At 41.3% G+C, this 23,448-nt stretch overlaps 4 protein-coding genes across 5 annotated transcripts; 2 read left to right on the forward strand and 2 right to left on the reverse strand.

Annotated features, from left to right (window-relative positions):
* Positions 1–1,733: 1,733 nt before the first annotated feature.
* Positions 1,734–5,687, reverse strand: mettl13 (methyltransferase 13, eEF1A lysine and N-terminal methyltransferase; the record flags this gene model as incomplete). The annotated part of the gene is made up of 9 exons (XM_083887660.1): positions 1,734–2,026; positions 2,229–2,360; positions 2,455–2,667; positions 2,770–2,927; positions 3,066–3,241; positions 3,761–3,960; positions 4,062–4,530; positions 4,615–4,887; positions 5,535–5,687. 9 exons carry the CDS (start codon positions 5,685–5,687, stop codon positions 1,734–1,736), a joined length of 2,067 nt encoding a protein of 688 aa, XP_083743786.1.
* Positions 5,688–5,962: 275 nt separating this feature from the next.
* On the forward strand, positions 5,963–7,651 carry itpa (inosine triphosphatase (nucleoside triphosphate pyrophosphatase); the record flags this gene model as incomplete). Its single annotated transcript, XM_083887672.1, has 8 exons — positions 5,963–6,025; positions 6,184–6,241; positions 6,648–6,712; positions 6,791–6,864; positions 6,941–6,972; positions 7,058–7,170; positions 7,252–7,328; positions 7,462–7,651. 8 exons carry the CDS (start codon positions 5,963–5,965, stop codon positions 7,592–7,594), a joined length of 615 nt encoding a protein of 204 aa, XP_083743798.1. The 3' UTR covers positions 7,595–7,651.
* Positions 7,652–10,070: 2,419 nt separating this feature from the next.
* Positions 10,071–11,096, reverse strand: rangrf (RAN guanine nucleotide release factor). Of its 2 annotated transcripts, none has more exons than XM_083888607.1 (2): positions 11,017–11,096; positions 10,071–10,903 (listed from the first exon to the last, which is right to left on the reverse strand). In XM_083888607.1, exon 2 carries the CDS (start codon positions 10,853–10,855, stop codon positions 10,280–10,282), a length of 576 nt encoding a protein of 191 aa, XP_083744733.1. In that variant the 5' UTR covers positions 10,856–10,903; positions 11,017–11,096; the 3' UTR covers positions 10,071–10,279. The 2 variants fall into 2 exon arrangements, with proteins under 2 accessions (XP_083744733.1, XP_083744734.1); XM_083888608.1 differs by having other exon boundaries at positions 10,071–10,856; positions 11,017–11,035.
* Positions 11,097–11,693: 597 nt separating this feature from the next.
* vamp4 (vesicle-associated membrane protein 4) lies at positions 11,694–18,527 on the forward strand. The gene is made up of 8 exons (XM_083887560.1): positions 11,694–11,867; positions 13,622–13,723; positions 15,751–15,797; positions 15,909–15,959; positions 16,179–16,279; positions 17,696–17,775; positions 17,880–17,931; positions 18,432–18,527. The coding sequence occupies exons 2-8, from the start codon at positions 13,658–13,660 to the stop codon at positions 18,455–18,457; spliced, it is 423 nt and encodes a 140-aa protein (XP_083743686.1). The 5' UTR covers positions 11,694–11,867; positions 13,622–13,657; the 3' UTR covers positions 18,458–18,527.
* The last annotated feature ends 4,921 nt before the right edge of the window (positions 18,528–23,448 follow it).

The raw sequence follows: 23,448 nt of genomic DNA on the forward strand, positions 1-23,448 counted from the left end.
TGCCAAATCCACGCCCACCTCCACACTCAGGAATTTGCTTCTGCCTTATTAGGACCAGGCTTTGGTGTCCATGAGGCCTTCTGGTCACATTTTGGCCACACACACACACACACACACACACACACAACTTGTTTTTATATCTTTGTGAGGACACCTCATAGACATAATGTTTTACCTGAACCTTAACGATCACAAGTGAATGTCTAACCCTAACCCTGAAAAAGCACATGAAAATTGCGGGACCCAGACAAAATGTCCTCACAATATAGGTCTGTGTGTTGTTTGGACCACATACACACTGGTTTTGCATTATTTGTGTGGACACCTCATAGACATAATGTATTCCATGGGCCCTAACCCTGAACTAAACCATTACGATTTAATGCGTTACCCTAACCTAAACCTAATTCTAACCCTAAAACCAGTACTTAATCCTCAAAAAGGCAGTTAGAGATGATGTGTGGACCAGTCAAAATGTCCTCACAAAGATTGGCCCTCTCAGCTTATTTAAGACATGTACACACACACAAACCTGTGGATCTATACCTTTGTCCATTTTCACTCTATCACACTTGTTTTGCTTTACTTACAGATTAACTATACAGCATCATGTCTTGTAGATGTGGTCCTCCCAGGCCTGCTGTCTGGTCTCCTACAGGCACAGTGGTGATTCCATTCCAGGCAGGTCCATAAGAGTCAGTTTACCACTGCAACCACACATGTACATGTAGATAAGAACAAACATATGGGTCATAAAGAGGTCAGAGACTACATGTGAATTGGACATAGACAAACAGATCATGTAGTGAATTAAAATGTATGTTGATGGGGAGTCCCATGTAATAGGACAATATTAGGACAATATTCCCACACCTCTGTGGCCTAGACAAAGTGAAATATCCTACTGCCATCTGGTGGCAACTTTGAATTACATTTCACCATCACAATGAATTTAAATGCTGTCGCTTTAATCATCATTTGACCGTCTGCTCTCCTGGTGCAATAGTATAGCAATAGTATACAGCATTATGGAACATGTATGAGTAAAGTCACTGTTATGCTTAAATAGAGAGGTGTCAATATCAAAGGGAGGAGACCCTGAGGCTATGAATATATTTCACCCACCTATGTTTAACGAGGGTCGTCGATAAAGTCTGTTATATATTATATACTACTGTTCCAAACCAAGCTGCTGGCACAGTCCTTCACAAAAACAGTCGTCATGGCTGAAGCAAAGAACTGGGGGTTTATGATCAAAATATTAGTACACACAGAGTAAAGGGATGTGCGTTCACTAAAAATGCTTCACAATTTGGCCTGGACAGACAACTGCTCTCAAAATCCTCATCACACACTAAATTGTCTCACTTGCATTTAAACTGTACCCAAACAACCGTGTAATTCAAGAGCTTCCATTCAGAAGAACCATGCCAATATCAACAAACCCTCTTTCAGTCTCAGCCTGTTTTTTAGTCACTGATGGCAAAAACCACTTCACACTTATTTTAAATCCTCTCTTAATCACAGTCTGAGGACCTGACTGGAACTGAGGTTAAAGAGAACTTGGTTTCTTATGGTAAAGTATGATGATCCACATCAGGCAGACCTCTTCACTGCCTGTATATAAATCTATTCTTAAACACACTTTTCCTTGGCTGTTAACACAGTGCAAAATGTTGTGCTTTATTGCATGGCAAAGTCATAGTCACACAATAACAACCCACTGAAATTTTTTACTCCACTTTCATGTCCTTTAACAATTCCACAATGTCTATATGTGGACAGCGGCTGGTCCCAGTCCTGTTTGAGCAGAGTGTGCTCTGCAGATTCTTGGCTGCTTGGTTCAGTGACTGAAGGATCTGAGCCGAGTCTGACGTTTCTTTTTCAGCACCGATGCACAGCAGGACTTCGTTGACTTCTCCTTCAATCTTTCGAGAGAGTATAGTGGGAAACACGTCGCCAACACGCTGCAGCACACTTTTCCTCAAGACCGAGTCACGGCACACAAGATTTAGAATGAATATGCCTAGTGGAGAAGCAGGAAGAGATAAAAGTGGGGATTAATACAATGTAGATGAAACACAGAACTACCACAAAGTTTTTTTGCAAAAAACAGAAGACCTTTATTTGATTTAAAAGCAGGTCTATATTTCATGTTCAGGGCTATTTATATATAAAAAAACTGACAGATTTAAGCACATCAAGACATATAAGTGAATATATTTTACCTCTGGGGGTTAACAAGCTGCTGACTTTCTGCAAGATGGAAGCCTCCACAAAAGCAGCAGGAGGACAGCTCATCCCCACAGTGCTATCTTTATTGTCTACATCAAACATGATGACATCAAACAAACCAGCTCCTGCAAATGAAAAAAAAAAAAACAGGTCACTTCTCTGTCAAGTTATTCTATTCACTAGTGTAGCTTTAGTGAAACCTGCTACTCAATCACTAACCTTCCTTCTCCAGGGCACAGATGCGGTCAAGGCCATCCCCAAGAGTGACAGTCAAACGATCGTCCGGTCTGAATCCAAACCATTCCTTTGCCACCTCCAGCACAACAGGATCGAGTTCCACAACCTCAACAGAAACGTTAGGGACAAAGTCCCGCACAAACTGAGGCAAACCTCCTCCACCAAGTCCCACCAGGAGCACCGACACTGGAACGTCTGTCAATGGAGATAGAAGTGACAGAAATGTTACAGGTAAAGCTCAGTCAAGTGAGATGTTTCATGCTGTGGTTGTTTATTCTAGATGTAAGGTGAACTTACCTTTGCTCTCTGGCATGCCCACCCCAAGTAATGCAAGGCCAGCCACCATAATTTCATGATGAGCACAGCAGAGGAAGCCACTGTCGACTGACAGAGAGGTGGATGATATTGCTGGGGCAGCTGCTGACTTGGATTTCTTTCTGTTCTTCTTCTTTTGACTTGTGGCTGCAAGAAGATGTTTATTTGAATCATTTACATTGTAAATTTAACCATTTAGGTTAACCTTGGTATGGTATAAATGGTGCAGGTATTGACAGAGAAGTGAAATGAAAAAGAACTGACTGGTATTTGAGGACACAAGACGGCTCTCTGACTGGACAAGGGCAGAATTTGACAGAAAAACGAGTCTACGATACAGTTCTCCATCTTCTCCTTTGACGTTCTCCACACAGTACTGTCCACTCATGGGGCTCACGCCTCGGCTCACCTCCTCTCTCCAGCCCAGGTCACCTCCCACTGACAGAAATGGCACCTGAATGGAGACAGAGACACGAGAGGCATGTCTTGTGGTAAAATATTATCACTGTTATAAAGAGCAGAGGCTTCCAAGTGAGTGGACCTGGCCCCCACCAGAGCACAGCAAAGAACATACAATGATATTCAAAGTACATAATAATACGGAGAGAAATTTCTGCTTCCTGCTGATATTAAAAGTTAACTGCCTCACGCGGCTATTGGTTTTTATATTTGCAATTAATATAAATAAATACATTTCAAAAGAAGCAGGTTTTATCCTCCTTTTTCTATATACACAGGGGTAGGGAACAAAAGGTGTCCTTACATACAGCAGGGTTTCTCACTCCTGGTCCTGGGGAGCCACTGTCCTGCATGTTTAGTGTGTTTGAGCAGGGAAACATCTAAGACATGCAGGACAGTGGCTCCCCAGGACCAGAAACCCTGGTATACAGTCAAAAAAAATATATAGGTCTCAAGAAAAAGGTTGGGGTTCACTGTATAAGAGCAAAGGAAATGAATATGTTTGCATGTATACCTGCTGGTTGGCTGGCATACCAGGAGGAGCCAGGTCCATCACCGGTGGTGAGAGCTCTGACTGGACAGCCGGCATGTCTGTGTACTCCTGATTCCTGTGCATCGCCACAATAACCAGCCGTCGAAAGTTGGCACTGGCTGCCAGCTGCTTTCGCCCTTCGCTGGAACTGTAGATCCAAGCCGTTTCACTGCCTTGAGGCACTGACACCATGAGGAGAGGGCAGAAGAAGTCAGACAACATAAATCATGTGTAGACGATCTACACGGGAAGATAGAAATGATGACAGGACAGGATGGCTCACCAATAAATATAGCAAAGTGGTTTGATCTTGGCACCTTGGTTCTTGGGGAAGAATCTTGCACAGTAAGAGTGTATCTGGGAAGGCCGGTCTTGGCGTGGCAGAGTGTAAGTGACAGGTTGGAGCTGGCATCTGTGCCTGTGCGGAGCCTCTTTCTCAATACAGAGTAAGCCTGATGCTCCCGCACAGCTGACAACAACTCTGAAACCAGGACGAGACGTGTTGGGGCTCCATCCTCGCCGAGACACATCTCCAGAATAGGTTTGGGCATCGGCTGACGAAACTTGGTCCAGACCAGAACGAAAACGGGCAGAGCAAATGAATCGTCCTCTTTTCCACTTTCCTCCTGCAGGCAGTGAAGTCTCACAGCCCACCCCAGCTGCACAAAGTGCTCCACAGCTAACTTAATCACACTTTCTTGAGCCAACGTCACGCAGACATACCGGCCTCCAACGCTCAGCACACGACCCACCTGCAGATACAAGTAAACTTATGTTAAGAGAACGCACAGTTTAAAGATGTAATGAATTCAGATCACAGCTTATTGGTTTGTCACCTCAGTGAGCATGTTTTTAGCCAGAGCTCCTTCCTCTTCAGAGGCCATGGCATCCAGTGTTCCTTTGTCCAGAGCAGCCTGATACGAGGCATCCTCATAGGGGGTTTGTGTGGCGTCCACCTGCTGGAAGGTCAGTCCCGGCCGGCGCTCAGCATTTCTCTGGTTCATGTGAGTCACCACCGTCTCACTGATGTCAATGTTGGTCAGATGTTTGTAGCCAACATCATGCAGCTGTTCACTGAGTTCAGAGTTACCGCAACCGACCACCAACACCTGAAAGACAGAATATATATGCAGTTACTGCTATTGGCAGTGGTGGAAGGTAGCTAAGCATATTTTTTATTTATTACAAATTAAAGTTAAATATGTGGGTCTGACAGTGTGGTAGTGAACTAAACCATTAAATTTATTTTGGATATTTAAAAGGGACAACAGAAAATGTTCATGTGCCAAGAGGTTGACGGCTGTTTTGGTTAAGGAATGATGTGTCATAATTTGAATACTGCAAACATTTTGGTGACAGATAAAAACGTATTTTGAATTTATATTGTTTCTCTCTAATAACACTTCTCTAAGTGTTATTTCCATCAACATGACAGTCAGTGTAAACATCACAATGACAAGTTTACAACGATATGCAAATACCATCATATCTTAATGATATAACATACCTTAGTGGCACGGTGAGAGTTTTTATTTAAATATTTTAAGTTCATTTAAACTTATGATTTCCACTCTACCTGAATATGTGACCTTTGCTTATAACAGGGTATTTGGGGTATTGTTTGTTATCTAAGTTAAGCACAGCTTTAACTGTATGTATCGAACTCTTAAAAACAAACGTAAATTCGTGACACAGTATTATGACTTGGTGTTTTAAGTTTTGAACATGGACACAACCTGCTCGACATCTTCTGTACCTTATCTTGCACTTTGATGTATTTGTGCAGGACGCCGCAGAGTTTGTTGTAGTCGCCGTACCACTCGAAGGCCTTTTCTCCGCGCTTCTTAAAGAAACTCTCCCAGTACTCCGCTGAGCTGAACTCCTCCGCAGTGCGAGGTAAAAGACTCATGGTCAACTGAAGCTGTTTTACAATTCTCCAAAATTGTTTGCTGTCACACTGTCAAAACCTGTTTACGATTTTTTTCTCTCCACATGGCACTTCGCTCTGAAGTTTCACTCAGGACCAGATTGTTCGATGCACCGCTCGCTGATTGGGGGATTCTATGTGGGCGGAGCTTAACACCGATTCGTGTAGACATTCAGTTGTAATGTTATTGGCCACTGAAGAGCCGGAAATACTAGGTGCGTTTGTACTTATCGTCCGTGTAGTTCATTCGTCTCATCATGGCTCTACAAGCAGGAAGGTCCGTGGTTTTCGTGACTGGAAACGCAAAAAAACTCGAGGAGGTCAGAGTCGAATATTCAGTTTCAAGAAATTGTTTGTGCTTTTCCACACTCTACATGTTGCGTTTAGTGTTGGTAACTGTAATATAATCCACATAAGTCAGTCCTGTCAGATTCATGCTTTTAGCTTGTTTTGTTTTTTTTCTTTCCACATTCATCAGGTTATTCAGATCCTGGGAGACACGTTTCCTTACAAACTAGTGTCAAAAAAGATTGACTGTAAGTATCTGAAGAGAGTCCAACATAACACTATGTTTTCATAAATTAATGATTATACTAAACTGGAATATGGAGGGTTTTCTCTTTTAAATTCATGGAATAATTTTTATATGAATGTAAAGCTTGTAAAAACAATTAAATGTAGGCTAAAAGACATCTCTGAAAGTCTCATGCAGCTCTAAATGTAAAGAAAGTAAGCACAGGAAACAGGATACAATGTTATTTAAGACATTTTGTAATGCCTTAAAACTTGATGTACTTTATACTAGTTGCATATAATTTTAACTGTAAATAGTGACCCGTTTAGCCCAGGTCTCCCTCGTAAAGGTAGTTTCTACAGCATCTCAAGGAACTTTCTGTTTAAATGAAATAAAACTTTTAAAAATAGAACTTTTTCTTTATCCAGTACCCGAGTACCAGGGGGAGCCAGATGAGATCTCCATACAGAAGTGTAAGGAAGCTGCACGGCAGGTACAGTAACTATAATGTCACATGTGTATGAACTTATTTGTTGGAAGATTTAAACTAATGTATGAATTTCACCTTCAGGTTGATGGGCCAGTGATCGTGGAGGACACGTGTCTGTGTTTCACAGCTTTAGGAGGCTTGCCTGGTCCTTACATGTGAGTAGTGTAATAACTCATACTATAAATCTTTTTAATTAACAGTAATAATCACAATTAAATGTTGTTCTTGTAGAAAATGGTTCCTGGATAAACTCAAGCCAGAAGGTAATGTTTGTAATACGGCTGAGGTATTTAAACAAAGTAGAGTGAGCTGTTCAGCATCTCTTATCTTGTTAAATGTCTTTTGTAGGTTTGTATAAACTTCTTGCTGGGTTTGAAGATAAATCAGCGTGGGCTCTCTGCACTTTTGCTTTCTGTCCCGGTAAGGACGAACCAGTGCAACTCTTCAGAGGGAAAACAGAGGTATGTCTCGCTCTCTCTTATCTCTTCCTGTGTGTGTGTGTGTGCTTTCATTCACTATTTATGTTCTCTTTGGTATTTTAGGGTCACATTGTGGAACCACGCGGACCTCGAGACTTTGGATGGGATCCTTGTTTCCAGCCAAAGGGATTTGACAAAACGTGAGTATGAACTCTGCTTCCAGTTCCCTTTTCCCAACACTAGATGGAGCCAGATGTCAACTCATTGTCTGGATGTGATATCACATTTTGCTTAGGTCGACAGATTTATATTCACTTATCTTCTCCTCTGCAGCTACGCTGAACTGCCCAAAGAAGTGAAGAATACAATCTCTCACCGCTTCCGAGCACTGGCTGCCATGTCCGAACACTTTGCTCAATCCAACAATATCTCACCACAGAACAAGAAGCAAAAGCAGGAGGATTAATGCTGCGTACTATTAAGATATTTTTGGGACAGACTTGTGATCTATTTGTAGAATGAATCTGCAGCTAAAAAGGTCATACACTATGTTTTCTCTTACTTTTAATAAACCATGTGTTTAAGTGTAAATACATTCTTCTGCTGTGCTGAGTGCAGACTTAAGCATATTAAAAATAATCTTCCGGAGAACATAGATAGGTTGTTGAAATTGTTCCATGTATTGCTCAGAGACATCATTTTTGTTTTGGTTTCCAAAGACTGACAAAGACTAGCACAAGTTTCAAAAAGAGGAGCTCCAGAGTCCTGATGAGAGGAGCAGACAACTCTGTGGCCAAGACTGGCTCCTGGACTTGGCCAGGAAAGCAAAGGGTTGTTCAGGTTGGGAGTTCCAAAAGAGAGGAGAGGTGGGGCAGTGGTAGGGGGAACATAGTGTCTCTGAAGGAACAGGGGGAGGTGTTCAGAGCAAACAACAGTGACAACGGGGAAGCGTTGGTAATAAATGACCCTGGAGCTGGAAGTCTCTGAGCAGGAAGTATGCACACACCTGTGACTGATGCTTCCCAGATGCACTGATGATGCACAAGTATGCACATATTTTGCACTGTGTGTGAGATTGCACAGTTTTAAAGTGTCCACTTATTTTAACAGAAATTACACCTTATCGATAACAGCTAATTGGTTACAGGCCCCTTTCTTCAGTAGGTCCTGATATGATTGGACGACTGCATCTGCTTGTACGAAGTTTTGCTCAGGGAGTTCTCAGGAAGCGCCCAGTTGGTGTGAGAAGGAACTGGAAAGCTGCATTTGTCTTCATCAGTGATACATCACTCGTCACCCAAGGCTTTTTTTTTTTTAAACCAGAAAGGGGAAGACAAGTGTCAGACTTTGGGTAACTAGATGTCAAATACATCACTATGGAAGCATCCTGTCTTTTCTTAGTGTCTCAGAGTAAATGTTATTCTTAGTGCTGTAGCAAGATTTACAATGGTAGCCAAAAAGAAGCAGGATTGAAAGAACATGCTGTTGTCTCCTGGCTCCTTTCTCGATGGCAGTTTGCCATCATTTTTCTAATGCCATTCTCCCCCTTGTCTGTCTGGAGAAACAAGTGTTTTCTCAAAGCACATGAGATTTCTAAAGTCTTTAAACAGACAAAAGTTTTAGGGAACTATTATTAAGTTAAGACATCTGCAACTCCCCATGGACCTTCAGATTTATTCTATGGAGTACAACATCATGATTCACTGTTTGTTTTCTGACAAATGTCATATTTGTCAGATGTACAAATGTCATATTTGTCAGATTTACAAAAATGAAGACCACTGAATTATAAAAACCAAACAGTCATTGTTCTAGAGACTTTTTCAGAATCTGGAAAATGTGTAATACCAGAAAAACAGTTTCCTGTTGGGAGTCAAGTAGAACACCCTATTGTCAAGTCTAACACAGACAGGATGTTTGTTCATTTTCTTACAAAGAGAACCAACAACAGCATGTTTATCCAAGGAAGTCAGGAGGAGACTTTGCTGTTGTGACACTTAAATGATGTGGTTAATGAAGGAATGTGCTCAACTCTTCACTGAGAGGAAAAAGGATGTCTGACTTTACGAGATCTTAATCGGTCATGATTATACCAGAGGGTTTTGATGTGGCTTTGGAGAGAGACACACTGTGCTTCCTCAAATTTGTTACGCAAGTGTAACTGAATGCCACTGCAGAGTTTAGTTCTATTACATAAGGCGCAAGGTAAACTATTTTTCTCCAATTACCAGCAGAGGCAAATTAAATATGAAAGAGATGGATTTTTACTTCACTGCAATAACTTATAAAAGGACATTTTCCAATCCAAAAATGTTCTATTTCGACATACTCTTTCCAGAGTTCCTGCTAATTGATGAATCCACCATGAAGCCACATGCACTAAAATGATGGAAACAGTTGACCTAATACATATTTCTGCAGGGACTCATCCTCTCAGTTTTTAGTGTTTATGACCAAACCACTGAAGTCAAACTGTGTAAGCATGAAAACACACCTGAGGATGGCGGCTGTATTTTGTAATAAAATAAAGGAAGAAAGGCTTAAGTTAGGAAATGAGTGGGAGAAGGCTGGACAGAAGGGAATGTGGTGGGCAAACCAAAATGGAAAAGTGTGCGTGTCTGACATTTTTCTCAGGTACATGCTTTCACATAAAACATATCACATATCTTTATTTTTCCCCAATGTGTTTAAATTCCTACAATTCTACATTTCACAATTTAACTAGCCATTGATTTGCTCACTCTGCCTCTTCTTTTGCTTTATGTATTTCTTGCTTCATATTACTTATGTAATATTTTTATTTAAATTGGTGAACCAAATGGTTTTAAAAAAAAGGGGGGGGGGGGATCCCACAGTACAAGTTATTTTGAAACACAAATAACATTTCACTCAGATGATCCAAAATAATGAGTCAAAATGTTGTCTTAAAAAAATGTCCAACATTTATTATAGTGCAGATATGCTCACATCCTGAGATTTTGTTTTAGTTTCCAATTAATTCACAAGCAGTAAACATCAAAGGCTGAGCAGAACAAGTACTCGTACTGTATGTCTCATGACAGGGGAAGGTCAGTTATTTGAGGGGCCTCAAGCAAAATGCAGTCACAGGTAAAGGCGAAAATGAAACCAGGGGAGCATTATAGCAAAGACTCTATCCAAACAGGCCAGGGTTATGCAGAGTCAGAGTCTTCATTAAGTGTTGGAAGTCCTGCACCGTCCACGGCTCTCTGTGTGTCCCTGCAGCAGAGGCACTGCTACTGTCTGTGCTGATGCTCTGCGGGTCATTGAAGGTGATCAGGATGTCTGTGGAGAACTGTGGCAGACGAAGCAGACCCAGGTGAAGGGTCACCACATTCTTCGCCTCTTCGTTGAACTTGGAAACACACTGTGTTCCGGTCAGCATCCAGGCTGAGCTGCACTCTGACAACGACAGCTCAGCCTGAAGCAAAGCCACAATACTGGTGACTCCAAACGCTCCAGGCTCCAGAGCTTTGTTGCTGCCGGCGATGTCCTCGAAGTGGTATCTGACAGAGTCCTGATCCGACACCTGAGCCTGGTACTCCACCAGCTCCATGATGAGGCTCTGGTCAGTGTGTGTGTGAGCAAACACCTCCTGGTTGTCCGGTATTTCTCTCAGCTCACTGACGTCGATGGCGCTGTGGGGGATGACTGTTGACATCGCTCCTCCAAACAGAGGATGATGAGCGACGTCTCCTGCGCTCTGCATGCTTGTGATAAACAGCAGCAACACGCACGAAGTCCGGTTTAAAACTACCTGCAGTTACACAAACAACGTCTGCAGTTTATTAAACCGTGATGGGGAAAACACAATAAAGTATTCATACATACAGTGTGTTAAAATGTTAAAGACAGACATTTTCTACCAACCTGCGAAGTTCTTTCAACTTCTGCGTCTTCTTGTTATTACGTCAGCGGCTGTTTCCGCCGCCTCTGCTTCTTCTTTTGAGGATTTATGACGGTTGGCAAACAACGATTTGGTGCACTACGCCACCATCTGGCATGGAGTGTGGATCAAAATGTGAATCTAAGTTAACTATTATTTCAAAAATAAAAACTATAATATTATAATAATAATATTATAATAATCATAATTATTATATACATATGTATATAAAAACAAGGCAATACAACATTATTCAAAAACAGAAATAAACAACTCAAATAAAACAAATACAGAGAAGACGTCATTTTAAAAGCAATAGAATATGAGCAACAAACAAAAAAAATATTGTGATTATAAATATTATTATTATTATAGTTATGAACTAGCCATTTCGATGTACTATAGACAAACTGTGATGCATGTAGTAAAAATAAAAGTAAAAGTAAAAATGAATGCAACATAATTTAAGTCAAGCAGATGGTTACAATTTAAGTTAACTTGGAATTCTGAGTCTGAATATTTGCAGCATACATAATTCAAATCAATAACGAGGTTTAAAAAAATAAATAAAGATTTCCTCACACTGCAGCAGGCAACCGACCGTGGTGTTTCTCCTCCTCCAGCTGTTTGTAGTCAGCTGATTCACACTGAGGGGAAAAAGATAAGCGAACAGCTAGCATCCATCCACGATGAAAATCCAGTTCTGGCGCACGGACAGCCTTTGGAATGAATCCGATTAATCCGTAAAACACAACATAATACACTCAAACCTCCTGGATTAATCCCAGGGTCTTTGTGTATTTGTGTTCTTCGGAATCTTGTGGGAAAGCAGCAGGTAACTTGTCATGTTAGCATTTAGCTTAGCCTAGCTGATGTTATCTAGCTGTGTAAGCTAAATGTATGAAAGCGGCCTGTCGGAAACGCAACGAATTAAACATGTATCTGTTGACGTTTATTACCGTTTGTATTGTGTGTTGTAGAAGTGTGCCGGTTTGAGCTCAGACAAAACTCAAGTAAAGACTACAGTATTCCTCAAAGCTAATGAGCAGCTCACACAGCTGACAGTGGCTGTGATTTGATTACCTACACATTACAGCTGTGCTCTCTCGTTAGCTGCATAGTCACGTTAGCATCCTAAGCTTGTTCAGCTTTGCTTGGCTGTGTAGCTAAATGCATGAATGAAACTTAAACGAAAACGGCTCACATGAGCATGTAGTTATCCGTGGCGTTTGCTATTGTCTGCTTCCAACTGATGGAGCAATATAGTGGTTTAAGTGTGGTGGTAGACTATGACATTCGTTTTAGCTTTGTAATTAGCAGCTCATCAGCAGCAGCTAACACTTAAACCTTAAAATCTTCTCATTGTCAGCACTTCCTAAAGGTTTTTACATTCAGTATTTAAACCAGTACAGGTGCAATTTGTTATTGTAATGTATACATTCAATGATATAGTTAAATGAGTATCCAGTGGTGTGCACAGACATTCAGAAGGGCAGGGGCGAAAATGAAAAGGGCACCTAGCAGGCATGTCTGAATTGTGAACTGGGGCACCCTTTTTTTGATTATAAGGGCACCCATAGGAAACAAAGTTGCAAGGGCATCTTATAGGGTCCAGTATCACTTTCCTGTACGAGAAAGATGCTCCTTAAATACAGAAATACAGTTTTTCTTAACTTATAGCTTTAGCTTTTGAGGCCACATCTGAATGGCAATTCCTCATGCTTTAACCACTGTAGAGGGCACTTGAGCGTGTCTCTTGGGACTCACGAGGGTGTGCAGTGTTTTTGTCCTTTAGGGCAAAAACACCTCTGTGCAAATTCAGTGTTTATATTCCCAACTCCTTGAAACAGACTCTTGTTTTCAGACGATTTCCTTCTGCAGCTCTAACATTTTAGATCTGCTTCTTATCTTTCTCTTCTCTTTCTGTATCTCTTCATGCTGCTGCATCATCAGACTTAGCCCTGTCCCTGCCTTTCTTCTCCTCTGTTTGCTGGACACTTCCACTCCTGGCCACCGAAAGGCCTTTTTTCCAATAGCAGTGCCAGAAAAGGACGCTGCTGAGAAAGCCACAGTGTCAGGCCGAGCTGGATTCAATGGTATTAGTTATGTTGTCAAACTAAAAGAGGTTGTGTGTGTGTGTTTGTGGGAATGTTGTGTTTTCTCCTGATGATTACGGTTTGGCTTGAGGATCACAGGTTGTTTGTCACACAGAGATGCTTTATTGAGGAAGTGTTCGGAACTCATGGGGTTATTAATGGAAGAACATTATGTTTTCCACATCTGACATTTTCACCCCAAGACACAGAGCAATGATGACATTTCCTCTCAGAGTAGCCGGAGAGACTTGCTGCCTGCACCACAGACAGCAGAGATATTAGGGATAAAGACACTGTAGTAACATATTTATAATTAACTCACAAGTTATAAAACAGTTTCACAGACGTCAGAGCTTAATGATAGAGTCACTTTCCATTTGAGAGTAAGACCTCAGAGGAAATGATAGAAATTCCTGTGATTAATAACAAAGTTAGCCGGACTACCTTTATGTCTCTTTATGTCCCTAACTAATCCTCTGTCCCTGTCCTGCAGAGGGAGCCAGATCGGGAGGAGCAGCCTGAAGCCAACATGCCCCCTAAGTTTAAACGACACCTCAATGACGACGAGGTCACTGGATCTATTCGCAGCGAGAGGGTGAGTCACAGATAGCGGGAAAGCTGCAGAGATTTGCTTAATGCCATCGTCGGAAAGGAATAGAGCTCCACATGTCATGTGACGTCACGTTTACGCCACCACGGTGGCAGGAAAGGCTTTTGCAAAAATGAACGGCGCCAGTGTCGCTTACAAGCTGTCAGACCCTTGTGATGCCCCTGTGGTGCCTTTCCCCGAGTATGAAAACAGATGGAGAAGACATTATTCCAGAATCCTGACCTGCAGTATTCCAACATCTTTACATTTCTGATAAACTAGTTGGGAGAATGCTTAGACATTGTGATAAAAGCATGTAAAATAAACAAGATATTTAAGCTTGCAAGTTTTGCCTGTGGATTTCTGTGGAGCTCCGTTTGAGCACATTTTTTGGCAGTGATCCACCAATGCCTCTCTCTTGATCTTTGGGGATCTGATTTAAAATGTTCTCCCTTTTGTTTGTTCCCAAATGTTCTGGCATCCGGGGACACAATAGTTATCCCCCATTAATACAGTGCACAAAGAGACAAGTTGCCTGTCCTATTACGTGGTATATACGTTACCAGGTTATTAAGTCTTTGGATTTGAACAGCACGGCTTCCTGCCAAAATGGCAGTTGCATGACGTCAGCTACCAGAGCTCAGTAATGTCAAAAAAGTAAAGAAATCCACATATTCAGATTAGGTCCAATTTACAGTTCTGTATATGATCGTAATTATGCTCAAATCTATTAAACTGTACATTGTGTGTACTATAATATCTCAGTTAAAACACCTGTTGCTCAAAGCAGACGGTAATATAAGAATTTGCTGTAAAATACTTTGCTCTTCAAACTAGTGGAATAACCGAGGGAGAAGTCAAGGAAGAAGTGAAAAAACTGTCTGGTTTCAGTTGAAGTGATAATCCCCTACCACCCACTTTCATTGTCCACTCACCGATTCTGTACTTTATTCATCCCTCTGTTTCCTCTGTGTAATCTTGTTTATTACTGTGTTGAAATAGGAATTGAAGTCAAGCCCTCCTCCCATTCTTCTCCTGTTCTACAACTCCTAGCACCGCTAATAGCTAACAGCTCCCTTCATGTTTCTAATCACGGTGGAAAGAGAGGAGGAGGTTGTACAGAAGAAGACCGTTTTTGCCTCGGCTTATAAATTTCTTTATGATCACGTGCCCACCAGCCCTTCAGCTCTTTTGCAGATGGCAGTGTCTTTACTAGAAAATAAATGTCCACGATGGCCTTGCATTAGCTGCTGGCAGCCGTCCATTTCACCAGACGTCCATGTATTGTCCTCTGGCTTCACGCTCACTGAATTGGCAAGTTATGGGTGTGCAGAAGAAGCTGAATACCACGCATTATGGTTTGAGAATCAACCTGATGTAACGTCTTTGTGAAAGACTGCTCACAGATCAACATACTGTAGAGATAAAGACCTTTCTTCCTCTGTAGCATTGAATATATTCCTGCTCTCACTCTCTTCTTGTGAGAATTCAATGCAGCTGTGTTCACTTAATCTCCAGTTTTGTTTTTATGAGGTAATCTGCTTTAACATTGTAGACATCTCTCTGTCTCGCTTTCCTAAATCCGACAATCCATTTTGGACTCGGCACATTTATAGTCCTTGGTGAGCAGAAGAGGCAGGCAAAGACAACACAGATCATTATTGTTAGTGATTTTCTTTGTCTTCATATCAGCAGCACTTGATAGGAGTGTTAGTTATGTACAGACTGACTATATTTTGGATCTGGAAGCAGTTTAAACCTGATCCAAACTGATCCTTGCCCTAAAATACTTAATTATGGCTCTTCACAGCAACATACATAAGTGGTAGGGTAATGGCATCACCACCAACACCTAACTTTGACTAAATGTGGCCTGGTTTGACGATCAGATAGTTAATGGCTTCAGGACAGGAGGTGAAGATACTGTCCAATTTCTTTACCAGCCCCACTACCCCAGCAGAACAGGAAATAGAAGTCATTCAATACCCAGAGTTTGTCCTAATGTGACCCCTTATTTTTCTCATCTTTTACAGAGGAACCTGCTTGAGGAAGACTCTGATGAGGAGGAAGACTTCTTTCTGTGAGTGTCTGCAGCACTAATACTAACACACCAGTAGCTATTAAGCAGCTACATTTGAGAATGTCCTACATTAAATCGCTAACGTTGGCTTGGTCGACATCTGTTTTTCAGGAGAGGACCCACAGGACCCAGGTTTGGACCGCAAAATGACAAAATTAAGAGTTCGACATGTAGAAGAGGATATTGCTGTCTCCTCCAACCAAAAAGATTTTTTAATGAATCTGAATTTAAATATTATTTTGTAATGACGTTCCTGATACTTCATGTTCACAAGAATTGGACAGGCATGAATGACCTTTGACCTTTCACTAGATTTCACCACATTTACTAATTTAAAAACAAACAGACATTTGATTCCTTATCTTAAATGTGTGTCCTCAGGGTGCAGTCGCAGGTTGACGAGGTGATCGATGTGATGCAGGAGAACATCTCCAAAGTGATAGAGCGGGGCGAACGTCTCGATGACCTGCAGGACAAGTCAGGTGAGTTAGCCCAGGACAGTACTAGGACTATAATGTGCATCCAATCCAAGATCCAAATGTCTGTTAATGTGGCTGAATGGTTGTAAAAGTACTGCAACTTAGATCAGGTTTATTATTTTTTAAAATATCAAATGTTTGAGAAACTGGAGGTTACATTTTTTAGGAGGAATTTCTGCTTGAAAAATGACTGAAATTATCATTTGATTAGTAGTAAATTAGACTTCAAATTTGATTAATTGTTGCACTTCTACATTAAATTATGCAGAAATATGTCCTCCAAAAAACAACATGCATGTCCCAGAGTAGCAGATGTGTATAAACAGTCATGTGCTCGCACACTCAGTGCATTTACAGGTGTCAATGATACGTCCTGGTTTAGTGCTTTACCAGGTGTGAGTCTGAAAGCCTTATTCACACAGAGCAGTTTTTTTTTTAACTTGGTGTACATCAAAGAGCTGTGTGAAAAAATGTTTAACTACGACTGGAAAGTTGAGGAAAACCAGAAAAACATTTCCCTAATCTGAGATAAGACATTTAAAGCAATTATGCAATTATCTCAAAGTGTGTTTGACAGAAGAGAATTATCTTTGGGATAATTATTGTTATTGTTTTATTGCCCGCTTAGTAACGCAGCTTTACACACCTGAGGCTGTCAACAGAAAACACAATGGTCTGACGTGCTGTTTTCAGTCTTTTGGTTGCTGCAGCTATACAACACACGGTTGTATAACAGTTGACCAGCCAACCAAGACAATTGCACATCTGTCTCCACTGTACACATCTTAATAACAGATTTACACGTAAACGGGCAATAATGCATAGGCAATTTGCTCTGTGGCCCATGTTTTGTTAGCCCGTTGCTAAATTCCTCACAATTAACAAGCATTGTAGCAGCAACCGGTTGTTAACAGATACATGGACGTGGAAACCACAGACACAAAGACCCTAAAGAGGGACAGGGGCTTGGACAAGTAGAGCACTGCACGCTAGGCAGTTGTAAACTCCCTGTTAATATATTAATAAGAAACAAGGACGGAGAAGGTGAGTGCATGCGTGTGTGTGTGTGTGTGTGTGTGTGTGTGTGTGTGGGAGCTGGAGGAAATGTGTTTTCACTCTGTTGTGAATATAATCGGCAACGTGTCAATAGTTTTAACATTTATAAAAAAGTGATGGGAGTGATCTCACCAGCAGAGCCGAGTCTTGCATAACAAACACATTCTAATGACAAACGCACAACACAGGGCCACACAGTCTGAGGAATGTTATCCGACATCAAAGTGCTGGAGAACAAAAGGTACTTTTTTTAAGTTTTCTCCGTGATTAACAGGTGTTTCTCTTTCCCTTTTCTCTCCGTCTCCACTTTATTTTTCCCCCTCACGTGTCCTGAACTGCGCTCCGATTCCCATGATTCTGCAGAGAGTCTATCAGACAACGCGTCTGCCTTCAGTAGCCGAGCCAAACAGCTGCACAGGAGGATGTGGTGGAGAGATATGAAGGTGTGTTTGTCTGCTTTGAGATTGTGAGACAGCTTCATCAACATACATCTTCACGTGCGTGATGAGGAGGAATGTGTTTAATGTGCATTTTTTCCTTTGGACAGATGAAGATGATCATTGCCTTGGTTGTGGTCGCTCTCCTTCTCATTATCATCAGTGAGTATGAGACTAAACCATAGACTGTACATAAAGATAAAGACAACGTCTGTTTAAAAAAATGAAGCCCAGGAAGTAGGGTAGCAGTTAGCCACCAGGGGGCAACTCTAGTTGAATGGAAGTCTATTGGAAAATGAGTGTAAGGTTAAAGAGTGTAGCTTTACATTATAACATCAATAAATATCGTCTCAGTTTCTAGTTTCAGGCCTTCTTCAATAACACTTGATGTCAATGATGTTCCCATTTAGAGGAAGATATTTAAATAAAATTAGATGGCGCATATGAGTGGACTCCAGTGTGATTGACAGCTGGTATCGTCTAATAGCAGCCTGGTTGCAGGTGATTAATTTGAATTTCCAGTTGCAAAAACAACCAGTTTACAACCAGAGGACCACGTCCATTTGTCATATACAGTCTACATCTAAACTCCTCAGCACTGTTTGAAGTTCAATTTGCTGATCGTGTCACTTAAATCTTTTCTCCTTGTCTCTCTCTCTCAGTACCTGTGATCCTGCGATATCGCTAGTGTCTGAGGAGGAGGATGTGGCACAGACCGACCCCTCTTCCTCTTCTCTTCCTCTCCCTCTCTCCTGTTCACAGTCCTCCACTCCAGCCAGAGTGTGCCAGCCAACCTCCCACTTCAGAATTAGCCAATGCACCCTCAAGGATCTGACCTTAACGTTCCCTTAGTACAGATGTTGCTGTTACTGTCTGCAGTGAGATGAGTGCTATGGCTCAGTTCGACAGAAAGAGAACACAGTGGCTTAGAATGAGGGGAAAACGCTGACTCTTAGCCTCCTAACCAAAGTGAAGGACATGTCCATTCCATGATACATATCACATGTAAGGCCCTGGCTTTGCTTTTATAACAGAGAAAAACTCCAGGGCCTGCATGTTCCATAAATCACATAGACAGATACTGTAAAGGCAGTCAGTCTTCTCCAGCTGTCCCTTTGAGTTGAGCTGAATTTGCTGCTGCAGCCTCATAAAATGGCGTTGTAACATCCCCTGAATGAAGCTCAGATGTTGACTTAGGTTTCCCTTTGTGCTCTCTCGCTCGAGAACGTTCAGAGGGAACATTTTTAGCGAACAGAAGCACATTTCTCTACCTGACATGAGGCAGGGGAACATCTGAGGTTCAGCTGCTCAGTCATTTTGAAGGTGGCTTCTTTTAATCGTTAATAAAACAATGTCTTACTGACTGAAAATAATTCACTTATCAGATACATTTGTATGAGCAAACACCATTTCTACAGACATAAACACAATATTCCCCGTTCCCATTCTCTGCCTGCCTTTGGATGGTTTGTTACACTGTACATCAGGACCATTTTAAACCAAAACATCCACGTTATGAATGTCCACTCTGCACTCTACAGCTCTCACTTCCCTCTTTGTTCAGAGCTCTGGGCCAGTTTGGTCACGGCTGTCCTACTTTCTTGACATTAAACCGTCTTTTTGCTCTGCACATGGTTTTATTTTCTTTATAAACACATCTTTTTCTTTTTAACCATTCCTTTTAAGGTCCCAATTCTGCTGTTCACTCAGTGTGGTACTTCGTATGAATGACATTATTCCCATCCTTTGTCTCTCTGTACTGTTATCTTAAGTTTAAATAAGGGTCATTTAATTGATGCAAGTTTAAAACTGTGAACTGTGAAACAAAAATAGTGTCTGGATTAATTGATTGTATAATACAACAAAACTGCATTGTCTTTAATTTTTTTTTTATGTAATTTATTATTTTAGCTGTAAATATTGATTCTGTAATGATGTACAATATTCTTGCATTGCATTGGAAGACTGTGATATATTATTCTGTTTTTTTGCGCCAAAATAAAGTGGTTTTAAAGGGCGTTGGTTTGGTTTGAACTAAATTACTGAAACATAAAAGAACTATTTGAAGAACTGAGGAGAAAACGGAGAGAGTTAATGGAAAGATGGATGACTGGAGGTGAAGAGGGGAAAGATAATCGTCATGCCATCCTTACGGTTTTCACCGCTCGGGATGAAGCTCTCTGAGCTCTCTTTTACCTCCTCATTAACCGACCGTTTTTATTGGTCTCTCATTTCGCTGACATTGTGGAGTCCCAGGATGGCACTAAAGTTTGGAGGGACTGGAGCCTGCACAGTGTTATTGTTCTGACAGACGCGCTGCTATCGCCCTCACTGGACACTGACAGCTCTGCCTGTCGCTCAGCACGACATTAGAGTCGAAGATAAAATGCCCCTCAGAGACGTTTTACTTCACTGATCTATGACAGGTTGCCTTCCCGTGTGCAGCCATTGCTGATGGCTTTATTTCAGCTTTTAAAAAGGTAAAGAGGTTATTTCATCTCAAAATGCTGTGTCCTGCTCTGTTTCTGTGACATCTGAGGTAGTAAATTTGCGTCTGGGCCTGTGGAGGTCCATGTCAAAGTACTTTTTTTATCATGGAACTGTACATTCAATTAGAGACAAACTTCAATAGACTGCCCCGTTTTCTAAAAACCACACAGGCCTTTGCCATTGATAGATGCTTTTACAGAGCACAAATTTTCTCCAGATCTAGATCCAGGATTTGACTGGAATATAAAGTCTGCTTTCCCATTTTAATGGCCTCTAGAGACATTAGTCATTCAGCAAAACTCATTCTATTCACGGAGTGCAATCAACTCCAAAGAAAGCTTTGTACAGAGAATAAAGTGAAAGACTCACCAGTGATTCAACGTACACTTTGTGTCTCATAAACATCACATTTATTTGCATGTGGGAAGTTTCCACTTTGATGTTTTAAAGGACCAGTGTGTAACATTTTGGAGGGTTTATTGAAAGATATTGAATATACGAACCATAAGTCCATACATCCGTCTTCTACCGCTTTATCCTCCACATGAGTGTCACAGGGGGCGCTGTGCCAATTTCAGCTGACATAGGACGATAGTCGGGGGACACACATAGAATAAACGACCATATTTACTCTCACACCTACGGTCAATTTAGAGTGTCCAATTATAACCCTACCCATCAGTATATTTGTATAATTACGTAAAAAATAGAAATCCCTCGACTTTGTAGCCTTAGAATAAGCCTTTTACATGTACTTAAGGCAAGAGCCTTGGTGTAGAAATGGGAATTTCTACAGCAGCCAAAATGCACCAGCCAAAGCATCTGTTTACATATTGAAGAGGAAGCTTTCTTTATAATTAAAGGAGAAAAAGAGATAACGTGTGGTGTGCACCAACTCAAAACTGTGTTGTGAACAGCAGCAGAAGAGCCGGTGCCTCCTCGTCTGAACATGTAACGATGCACAGGGCAGGCGTCTGGAGCAGTTATCATATGCGTGTGGAAAAGAAATAGGTGGCAAAACTTCTGTGATCTTTGGCATTCGGATTGGAATGTGACTGAAAGTTTTAAGTCTTACAGAGTATATATCATCAGGCTGTCAATGGGTTTAACTCGTACAATGTGTGTGTATGTAACGGACGTTTTTCACAGATATAGACGGACAAACAGGTTATGAGAGGGAATGAGAGTTCTACCATTCAGTGCTTGAGCCCAAGTAATAATCAAAACAAAACCAGTCAACATCTCTGGCTGTAATCCAGATTATGAGTCCTGTAGCTGTAAAATATTATAGCTCTCTTAGGCAACAAATTTGGTCACAGCTTTGCCAATCCATTACGAAGTAATTTTTCCACTGTGCACAGGGAGACATTTTACTCCTTTCTGGCTTTTGCAGACACACCCACGCTGGCAGCAGAGCATGTTTTGATCCTGTGCTAGAACTTACTGGATGACTTCAGATTCCGGGCATAGCAGCGGTTATGTGAGTCATATAAAGAGTGAAATAAACTCACAAGTGAGAAGAGTGAACACTGTGCCAGCCAGTGAGCAGATCAGAGAGAGAGAGTGATGGATGTATCACGAGCTACAGGGAGTCAGGAATAAATCTCCAGACTGTCCACATGTGATATTTAGATTCACTGATGTTTTTTTAACACCTCATATTTCTCACTACTTTCCCATATCTGTGTACATGTGTTCTCGCTGCTGAATGATCTGTGTCTTTAATGTGTCACACTCTTCACCCTACTTCCTTTCTCCAGTTTCTCACAGTTGAGATATTTCCTGTGAGCGGACGTGCCCACAGCTTGAATATTCTAAGTCACTGTTTTCAAAATCAAAACACACACACACATACGGTGCCTTATTCATCATCCATTTGTTCATCTGCCCTAACAATCATGATGAATGTGCCTCGCAGAGAAATAACAAGCGCTGTCAGAGGAAACATCGACTTACAACCGTGTCTGTGCTCTTCACCTCTTCACACTTTGTACTTCTGGCCTCCGTGGAGAGAAGCAGCCGTGTCAGGTGATGCTCTGTGGTTCAGGGAGGGCCTGGAACGTCAGCAGAGACGGATGAACGGGACCTTTGGAGAAGAGAAGAGAGGAGATATGAGGGTGAGAAGTGTTCAAAGAAACCAAACAAAGAGGCAGGATGTGAGTGTAGGCTGAGAGATGTGAGCTTCACCTGCCTGGTGGTGTCCATCTTTGATGCTTTCTCCTCATTTCCCTGACACAAGACCAGGGAAATGAGGACTATTTATACATATATATGAGGTAAGGGAACACAGGTGAAACCAATGAGGGGCGGGGTTGGCAATCTCAATGGAGGGAAAACCCCAGGGAGGAAGTCAGGTGTCTGAAAAGAGAGGGAAAAGATGAGTTCACAATAAAACAGGAAGTGCATGACAAGACTGGACATGTGCGACTTAAACTCAACGTAAACATGACATGATAAAACACGATTACATTACAACGTTAACGCGAGACATTACAATAAGTCCTTATCCACTGTATTGCATACTAGACTGTGAGCCATGTGCATGCCGTAAATTTGAAGAATTTAATTAAATGACTTTATTCCTCCCCCAGGGGGGGAAACACACATGTACAACAGTTCAGTTAAGCTGACAAGAGGTGCAGAAATGTGCAATTCATAATAAGTAAAAAAGAAATAAAAACGTAAAGATAAGAGTAAAAATAAAATAAAATACAATATGGTAAAGAATTTCACTCTAATATAGAGTAAGTAATAAAGTAGAGATAAGAATAAAAATAAGATAAGAATGCACAATATCTAAAAATGTACACACAGTGTAGAAAAGGACTAAAATAAATCCTGTGATAGAGGCCTTTAATGTTTAATTCCCTTCAAAATATTAGGTAAACTTGATCATACTGGTATAGAAAAGCATAAAGCATTTAATGCACCAAAGTCAAGGTAAAAGTAAACTGCTGTTAAAAGATCTGAAGAACCATGTAACCACGATTGAAGCTGCACCACAATCAACAGTGATTTAGACAGACAGTGGTGACAGCAACACTGAACGCTGTAGTGCCCACAAAAAGCTTCAGAAGTGAATTCTACTGCTCATAAAAACCCAGCTTTTATGGACTAATCAAACACACACATAAAAACAGTCTTTCAGTATGAGTTATTTAGCTTGTGACAACATATCAGACATGAAAA

The sequence above is a fragment of the Microchirus variegatus genome, assembly GCF_963457635.1.
Source record: "Microchirus variegatus genome assembly, chromosome: 4".
NCBI classification, from domain to species: Eukaryota; Metazoa; Chordata; class Actinopteri; order Pleuronectiformes; family Soleidae; genus Microchirus; species Microchirus variegatus.

Excerpts from the sequence above, each read along its gene's own strand:
- rangrf (XM_083888607.1), bottom strand. The coding sequence starts at position 10,855 with ATGCAGAGCGCAGGAGACGTCGCTCATCATCCTCTGTTTGGAGGAGCG.
- vamp4 (XM_083887560.1), top strand. The coding sequence starts at position 13,658 with ATGCCCCCTAAGTTTAAACGACACCTCAATGACGACGAGGTCACTGGA. Across the intron at positions 13,724-15,750 it reads GATCTATTCGCAGCGAGAGG|AGGAACCTGCTTGAGGAAGA; the intron begins GTGAGTCACAGA and ends CATCTTTTACAG. Across the intron at positions 17,932-18,431 it reads TCTCCTTCTCATTATCATCA|TACCTGTGATCCTGCGATAT; the intron begins GTGAGTATGAGA and ends TCTCTCTCTCAG.